At 35.6% G+C, this 9,413-nt stretch overlaps 1 protein-coding gene across 1 annotated transcript; it reads right to left on the bottom strand.

The window, feature by feature from the left end:
* Positions 1-8,012, bottom strand: LOC124434809. The gene is made up of 8 exons (XM_046984731.1): positions 7,508-8,012; positions 6,064-6,543; positions 5,560-5,795; positions 4,505-4,642; positions 2,662-3,125; positions 2,240-2,265; positions 1,864-1,965; positions 1-908 (listed from the first exon to the last, which is right to left on the bottom strand). The coding sequence occupies exons 1-8, from the start codon at positions 7,812-7,814 to the stop codon at positions 364-366; spliced, it is 2,298 nt and encodes a 765-aa protein (XP_046840687.1). The 5' UTR covers positions 7,815-8,012; the 3' UTR covers positions 1-363.
* Positions 8,013-9,413: the final 1,401 nt, after the last annotated feature.

Raw genomic sequence — 9,413 nt, 5'->3', positions numbered from 1 at the left:
GAAAAAGTTGAATAAGTTGTAATAAACATTTTAGTTGAAAGATGACAAAAATTCAGCAGAGAATGAACTTCATGACATGCTGTTTTAGTGCTGTCAGCTCATACTGTTGCTACCTTAGTGCAAGTTTACTTCCATTTAATCTGTGAGGTCTGCATTGAACATGTTGACAGCATATGTCAACAACTGAGTTGTTATAAGCTAATCGTAACAATGGCTGATTTGTGAAGGCATTGATGCACTAGCAGTATTAGGTATTTTTCCAGCCACCGAGTGAGGGTTCTATTCATTGCATTATGTTGTATTTGCTCTACATTACATGATAAGCTAGAAAATAGTTCGATTAAGTCAAGTAGCTACAGCTTTTTACATCTGTGAGTTAAATTTTAGACAGATGAAGAAATAAGACAAATAAAGAAAAGTTTGCTCATACGATAGTAGAGTGTTCCGAGCTTTATCATCATCATTTTCTATCGTCGAATAGTATGGTGAAGGATTGGGTTCCTCCAATGTATGGTAGGCAGGCTCTTTTGAAGGACTGTTAAGGGTAGATGAGGGTGTCTGACTGTTTAGCTTGACCGTCGGAGTACTATTGGCATAGTCATAATTAGGCTCTTGTTCTTTTGAAGAAAATGGTGCTCCAGGTTTTGTTAAGTTGAGCCGCGGTATTTCATCCGTAGCATAATCATATTTCAATTCTTGTTCTGTTGGAACATCTGGTGCTGTAGGTTTTAAGTTGAGCCGCGGTATTTCATCTGTAGCATAGTCATATTTCAGTTCTCGTATCTTTGAAACATCTGGTGCTTGAGGCATTTCAGTGTTATCAACGCACTCGTACTTCGGTTCTGGCTTTTTTGACTTCAAATTTGCCAATTTAAGATGATCAATGTATTCATATTTTGCTGACGAATCTAAAGAATTTAAATAACAATTAGAAACATCAAAGTGCGCTGTTTCAAGACCTCAGGTGCTAGTGTTACATCTTAAAATATCGTAAATATTTTTTAGGATGGCCAAAATAATTTGATAGTTCTGAAAAGAAATGTTTCACAACTAAAACACCAACCAAATTGTTTTAAAAACAACTGTTTTAAAAACTAAAAGACACGATGGATTTCCGCTGACCACTCATCAGGTTTCAACGTCTGATAAATGAGAACTTAAAATCATTGGATAGTTATAATGGCAAGAAAAAGTGAACTGTTTCAAGCGTCATCTCTCATCTCATTTAGCCGAAGTTGACACCCCTTAAGAGTAGTCCGCCGTAATGCATCAACTGTTTTTAAAACAGTTCTTCTTTGTAGAACTATATTTCGTTGATGTATTGTAAAACAGTTATTTTTAGAACTCTTTTGGACCATTTTGGGGCTTTTGACCATCCACCATAGCAATTGCTATTTTTGAAACAATTTTTACACTTGTCACCACGACAAAGTCTTCATTGTACTATCTTACAGCATCCAACAATGTTCCTTGTCTCAACTGTTCAACAAAAAATGATGTAGATTAATCGGTTCATTTACACTTTATGTTGTTCAATGTTTTCGATGGAGTTCAAAATTTGGCCATAACAAGCAATGTATACCCAATTCCAACCTCAGCATACCCAACTATGAATTCCTATAAATACCATGACAACTCTATCCCAAGAAATGTGTACCTAACCATTGTTTCCTTGTTTACAACTTCTAATTACAACGTCCCTATAGAAATTACAACCTCCCTATGGAAAAAAAACTCTTGTGAACCCAAGCAAAACCGGTTTACACACGGCGCAGCTAACCCATTCACAACACCCGTACATAAACATAGCTTTTGAAGGAAGAGATTTTTTCAGAAGCAAAATGTTAAAGGCAAGAAAAATACCTTGATCGTTCTCGGTGTTTATTCCTGTATCATTGATCACTTGTAATGGATCTACATACTCTGGTTCTGTTTGTGATTGGTACGTTGGGTTAATGAGATGGCCTAAAATAAAACGTCAAAGGCGAACTTCTTAGTAAGAAAGTTGAAAACGAACATCCAAAATCTTTAATTTTCTTCAATGCAATTCTATATTTATTGATTGTTTATGACACTACACACAGGACATGCAAGCAAAATAACGAACATATATATTTTATGATCATGGCTTGAACGAAAACTTGCAGAAAAATGCGTTTTACCACTAACATTTTACCATTAAACTGTTTTATAAATGTGCCTCTTACCACTTTTCTATGCATACAAAAAAGTAGTTTACCTTCTTCATGAGGCGATTTCTTATTTCTGTAAGAAAAAATGAAACAGTTAGTTTTGACAACACCGTGAGCACAGAGCAAATTTTTTCAAAGTTGGGAGAAAAATTTCAGAGAAACGGTTTGTCATCGTAACCATCGCATGGTATCAGAATCAAACGAATAGTATATTTTTTTGTATGTTTTTATGTACGTTAAACATACAGAATTTTATTTGTATACCCATGTCATAATACCCAAATGTACATACAGCGTACCTATTTTCACATAATTGAAAGAATGATCCTTGAAGAAGCAAGAGCATAAAATTTATTTTAATATCTTTTATGTTTTCGATACTACTCACCTGTACGCACAGCGTACGTATTTTCTCACAATTGAAAGACTGATCCTTGAAGAAGTGTGAGCATAAAATTTATTTTAATACCTTTTATGTTTTCGATACCACACAAAATAAAACAAGACGAACATAAGGACAATGGTTGCGATTGATACAGAAACTGCTATAACAATTGCCTGAGATGAGCCTCCTTCACGTTCTTCGTGGGGTTGACGTGTGTGGTTGCTACTTGATGTTGGTGATGTGGTCATCTGGACGGGTGATGTGGTCATCTGGACGGGCGATGTGGTCATCTGGACGGGTGATGTGGTCATCTGGACGGGTGATGTGGTCATCTGGACGGGTGATGTGGTCATCTGGACGGGTGATGTGGTCATCTGGACGGGTGATGTGGTCATCTGGACGGGTGATGTGGTCATCTGGACGGGTGATGTGGTCATCTGGACGGGTGATGTGGTCATCTGGACGGGTGATGTGGTCATCTGGACGGGTGATGTGGTCATCTGGACGTGGTCTGTGACGACGTTGTTGTTCGAGGTTGTTGATGTTGTCTAAGAAATGTTTTTAAGAAATCAATCCCACTACCAAATACATCACGAAGATGGCAAAATATAAAATGACCACACATTAAAGGTAACTTAAAGACAACCCGGTCAACCACAGTGAAGTTGTGCTCAATAGCTTAGTTGGCCAGCAAGTTATACTCCCGCTATGTAATTTCTATAAAAATGTATTGTGTTTACAGTTGCTGACTGGCTACGAGTTATAACTGAAAAAGGCAAGATGTAAAGGAATATTTCCACTCTATATTATCAAGCTAGGTGTTTATTTACAAGCAAGCGTGATCTTATATTGTTTTTAGCTACAAAGGAACAAACGTAAGCATTCGAAAGAAAAAAAAGGTTAGAAGGTGTTACTGTTTACAATTAGACCAGGGATTAGAAAAAAATATTTTCTTTAGAAGGCGTTACTATTCACAATTACATCAAAGAAATTAGGAAAAAAATACAAGTTCTTTAGAAGCCTTCACAAACCAGAGTTCAGCTGACGCTTTTTGAAACGTACATAAATCGCCTCAAGGAAAAGCAAAAGATTAGGATTGTTGTAATGAAGACAGTGCAAAGTGTTAGTGGTGTTGAGAATGTGATCATGAGTAGAAAAGAGATGTGGTAAATTAATGTCATTAATTGTGTCATATAAGTTGAAAATAATGGAAATGGTTTGAACCCGGAGTATCGTTACGTGTTTGTGGATGTAGATCGTCCAGATGTGAAGAGTCTTGAGAAAGACTGTTGTTGTTATTGATAATGTTTCGAAAACATTTGCGGTAGTCGTCTTTGACTCTGAAGATGACTACCGCTATGGTTGTCGAAATCTCCGTCAACAACAACAACAACAGTCCTTCTCAGGACTCTACTAACCTGGACGATCTACATGACTACATCCACAAACGTGTAAGTTGTAAATGTCGGTTATTGCGCGTCATGGCAGTTTGCAACATGGTCATGAATAGCGCTTTTGTCGAATTATTGCTTTAAATCTTGTCTCTTGCTATTTAACTCTAATCTTGAGTTTACAAGATGATGTGTTTTTAGATTGTGTTTTCTCGTTCATTTTTTCAAATTGTCGGATGGAATAAGGTTTTACAAAAAAATTTACAAAGCAAATTTGCGGGCTGGCTACGCCAGTGGGTATGCCACAGACACCTACATCATGCATTATCTCTTTACTTCCTTTTATCAAAAGTCTTTGCGAAGTCTTTTATCCACAGCAAAATACAGAGGCATGAACTAAATTTATAGTTACGCATCAACCAAAAAATTTTGCATACTATCCATGTTTATAAATTTGACATAATAAAATTATGGATTTGCACACATTGTGTCCTGGTGATTATACTAAAGAAAGATTGGATTAATGGTAGACTCACCTCTTTTAGTATTGTTGGAAACTTTAAGAGCAAACAATGAGATTCACTTTCAAGATTTTCTTTGGTTGTTTCGCTTTCACAGGTAACTACTAGTTTCATCAAATAACCCTGGTACTTTGGTAATGCGCTATTTTGCACCTGGATTATCAAAAATAAAAGAAAAACAAATATTCGTTGAGGTATGCTGCTAATGTGTGGCCAGCAAATCAAAAATCTTAGCCATCAAAGGATCAAAAGTTATTTGAACAAATATCCTTCCCCTTTTCCAGACTTCCTCTTCCCCCACCCTCTTATTGTGTGATATTGCTCAAAAATCCTTATATTTTCGTCTATAAGTTATGGTTAGCAAAATTCTCTTCTGAATGTTTTTTATGCAGTGCGGTGTTTGAAATTAAATGAGATATGATCTTCGCACTTAGCTGGACAATTTAAGCAATCGTCTCAGGACCTGAAAAAATCAGGTGACTCAACGGGATTCGAACCCATGACCTCTGCGGTGCCGGTGCAGTGCTCTGACCACTGAGCTATGAAGTCACACAGTGGTGAGCAGGTCAATATTGTTGGCTCATGTTTTCTCGTGAAATGAATGTCATATGAATGTTTTTTATGCAGTGCGGTGTTTGAAATTAAATGAGATATGATCTTCGCACTTAGCTGGACAATTTAAGCAATCGTCTCAGGACCTGAAAAAATCAGGTGACTCAACGGGATTCGAACACATGACCTCTGCGGTGCCGGTGCAGTGCTCTGACCACTGAGCTATGAAGTCACACAGTGGTGAGCAGGTCAATATTGTTGGCTCATGTTTTCTTGTGAAATGAATGTCATATGAATGTTTTTTATGCAGTGCGGTGTTTGAAATTAAATGAGATATGATCTTCGCACTTAGCTGGACAATTTAAGCAATCGTCTCAGGACCTGAAAAAATCAGGTGACTCAACGGGATTCGAACCCATGACCTTTGCGGTGCCGGTGCAGTAGAGGTCATATCTCATTTAATTAAAATTCTCTTCTGTCCACCCGAATCGGTTCAATCAATGTACAGCCAGTCTCACCTTTAAAATTTTTAAATTTTCACTTGTATTATTTTCCACGTAAATCAATTTATCGTCGTTGGGTGTCGTTAATTTCCTCCATTTTGTTTCATTAAGCTGCTTCGATTCGGACCAGTTTACTCGGCATGTGGCGTTTCCTTGAAACAGCGGAGCATAGAATGCTTGCTCTTGCATGCCATTGGACGACTTTCCCACAAGAGAATACATGAATGTTGAGTTAAAAAAACGGTAGCATCCTATAAAAAAGTAAGTTTGACGATTTTCATTAACGTATCTAGCGGTCGATGGTGTTGCACAACCATCCATGAGTGAAATAATGTTAACTTCTTTACACTAATTATTTGCAGCTTTGTAATTTTTTGACAAAGAATTGGCTTCAAAAACGACCGCCTAATTGTCGATCCCGTGTTTCTATTGAGTTTACAAGCATTCATATAGAATCATAGTCATGTTTATCGTATGCGTTACGTTGTTTATGTTTATTGTACAAACTTTTGCTCATACCTTTGTATTTGATTATTGTCTTAGAGTTATTTTTGTAATGCCAAGTTATAGGTTCATTTTCATCTTCATCTTGAGAATAGATTATCGAATAACGTTTTTGACTATGGGGCTGTTTTTTCATGAACACATTAATTTTTTTCCTGCAATATCTAGCAAAAACTCTGAGTACGTTCGTTTCGTCTTCGTTTTCGTTTTCGTTCATAACTTCTTGTTCGTAGCCACTATTGTTTTTGCATTGTCCTGAAGTAATTGTTCCATGTTCTTTTTCACAATCAGGAATGAAATGCATGCATTGTAAAGTTTTAACATTCATGAGAGACACAGTTTCTTTAGTTCTATTTAACGATACCCATTGTTGTGACATTGCTGAAGAACATGGTTTCCCTGCTAGTGGCTTGCTTTCTCCTTCAGATTCAACGCACATTTCTTGTTCGTTTTCCCCAACTCGCTTCATGAGTGGGAATCGTTTGTTTCTTAGAGCTGTTCAAAGAAAAACATTGATTGTGTTTAATTATACATAAATTTGTCAATATTTGTTCAAATTGTTAAATGACAATTTATGTTTCAACTCTAATTTAACGTTCTTATTTAACCTCATTAGTGACTGTGGAGCGGATTTGAAACTGGGGGCTGGGGCAAGATAGCACGAAAACATGCTATATAAAAGAGATTAATAGGTCGGACAAATAAAAATTACAGATTACCTTATCAAACAAGGAGCATCAAACGAATGTACTCAATCGCTGTCATAGCTAATATTTATATAATTTTAAATCGAGGAAGGAGTAAGTAAGTGCAAAACTTTAAATTTTTCAAGAATATCTGTCTTTATCAAAATAAATCAGTCGCATTTTTAGTTCATAGAAAAAAGGAGGCGTGCTACCCGCCAAACAAATAGTTTGTGTCAATTAGAGAACGGCACGAAATACGAATCATATAACTTAACGATGAAAATCTTCAAAAATAAAACGTCGAGGTTTCTTTGTGGGTAAAATTTTATCCGTTGCTTGATATGCTACAATGGGAGTTGATGCCTTGAAGAAGGCGAACTTTCCAGAAATTAAAATAATGTTGTTAATTAATTGTCAATTTCAATTACGATTTTCAAAATATCAGGAAGTCATGTGACCAAAATGACGAATGATACTGGTTTCATCATCAAAAGTAGACTGACTTTGGCTTTATTGAACGTATATACACCTGTCCTACTTGCATTTTATATTATTCCACTGGATCATGATTGAACTTAAACTTGAAATGATTGTTAATGAATAGTTTTCAAAATTTGTCAAAATCACATTCAATTGTCCTCAATTTATTATTAAACAAAAGTTGAAATATTGACGTCTTTGTTTATAAATCGCTGCATTTAAAACACTTAAATAATTAGCCACCATGTTTGCATGTAGATTAAGTTTATTATTTATTACCCTGTTCATCTTACCAGATTCTGGGATTATATCTTGATCTTTGGTACAGTTGTAAGTGTTGTCGCCGTTAGTTGAAAGAAACGTTCCTCTACCGTGTTCACATTGACATCGTGTGCAATTTTTACTTTTTACGCAGTTGGCGCCATGTATTTCACATTGTCTTTCTTTGCAGTTGCCCTGTTCTGTACATTTTATATTCTTAAACGTATCAAGTTCACCTCGCTCAATTTCGAATGACGTGGCTTCGCTGTTATTGTGACAGCATTGAAGGGCGAGGAAGGACGTCACGAAAATCATTCGTATTACTATCACCGTCTTCATTGTTAGATATCACTTTGAAGTATCAAGTTGATATCTATGAACCTCTACATATACTTGATACATCGTCTTAGACTGAATGAAGACTGATACGTAAGAACACTTCCTTCGCTTTCATTATAGGGCGGGATTTTCTATATCGTGACATCAGATGTCTGCTTTGTGTTTGCCGCACTTTATCCTGTCGAAGTTGTTTTTACATAAAAACAAAGAACTTTGTTTATATCAAATATCAATGGTTCAATAAAGGGCTTGCTTCCGGTGCATATTGTGCTTCTTTTACTTTTGACTCCTGTTCGTCGTTGGCCATGTGATGTGACTTGTGTATTTCACAAAAAACTAGTGCTTTTACTTCGGCTGGTGGCTAGTGTTTAGATATTTAATCAAATATTTTTGGATGTGAGCCATTGAGAGAGCAGCTTTTGACACAACATGACCGGTATTTACGATCAGCTAAAATAGATCACTTGACGAGGTCACATGCTGTTAACATGAAACATCCTTAGTTTTTTATGCATATATCAAACACTGAAACGTAAATCTAGAGCATGAGAAGTTTTCAATTTTTACACAATTTTTCCTTTCACATTTTGATTTTTTTCGTGATTTTCATTTGTACATTTCAATCCCATCTGCGTGCTCTCGTCGAATTCAAAACTATCGACATCGATATCAGTTTGTCTACGTGTCCTTTGTCGTCTATTTATCAATTCAAATAATAGATGAAAACGTTATGCGCATGTTCGTGTTAACCTCTGTCAATTGCCATTTCAATCCTAATGTTATATTTGTGCTAGAAGCATGCGCATAACTAGTCAGACACAGTTCCCCGACCTCCGTGAGCGGAGTTAAACTAAGACTCCTGTGCTATAAGACATTATTTGGTAAGCATTCTCTTCACACGTTAAATTGTGCAAAATCAGAGTCTTTGTAAAAAGCAAGAGAAATGATTAGTTCCAAACTATTCTCGTCTATTGAAGCTGATGACAATCACAGTTGGGGGAAATTTACCACCCTAAGTAAAAAATACAATCTTCCCATAATGAATAGAATCAGATCTAGTAATTCTCTTATCCCAAACTGAGCACGTAAAGCAATTATAGATACTTTAGTCTTAAATTCATTAATTTTATTAAAATATTATATCAATTAATAATGCCACATTCGCTATTCAGAAATATCATGTTAATAATAAGTCGACGAAGCGCTTATTGTGAGGAATGTTTTTAGTGAAGCACCTTAATCATGGTTTTCATTTCTCAATTTAAGAAGCATATCATATAAAACAATATCTGTAAACCTTCCTTCCTCTTACTGTCTTAATAAAATTTTATTTTTAATTCCAGTTATAAATTTTTTATAAACTTTTCAATGTTAAAGACAAATGTTGTATAATTCCGTAGTGTGTACATTTAGATAAATAATTCTTTTTATCTTGTTCATTCAATAGTAATTCATTTCACAAGACGGTAATTGCTGATTCAATGAATGCTCTATCTATCTATCTATCTATCTATCTATCTATCTATCTATCTATCTATCTATCTATCTATCTATCTATCTATCTATCTATCTATCATATCTATATCTATCTATCTATCT

This window comes from Xenia sp. Carnegie-2017, unplaced genomic scaffold (genome assembly GCF_021976095.1).
Source record: "Xenia sp. Carnegie-2017 unplaced genomic scaffold, XeniaSp_v1 HiC_scaffold_14, whole genome shotgun sequence".
Lineage (NCBI taxonomy): Eukaryota > Metazoa > Cnidaria > Anthozoa > Malacalcyonacea > Xeniidae > Xenia > Xenia sp. Carnegie-2017.
Note: the sequence above shows the minus strand (reverse complement) of the source record. Positions and strands in the feature narration are given on the sequence as shown.

Coding starts and splice junctions, on each gene's coding strand:
- LOC124434809 (XM_046984731.1), bottom strand. CDS start 7,814: ATGAAGACGGTGATAGTAATACGAATGATTTTCGTGACGTCCTTCCTC. Junction 3,126..4,504: donor TTCCAACAATACTAAAAGAG/GTGAGTCTACCA, acceptor AACATTTCTTAG/ACAACATCAACAACCTCGAA. Junction 1,966..2,239: donor GAAATCGCCTCATGAAGAAG/GTAAACTACTTT, acceptor GTTTTATTTTAG/GCCATCTCATTAACCCAACG.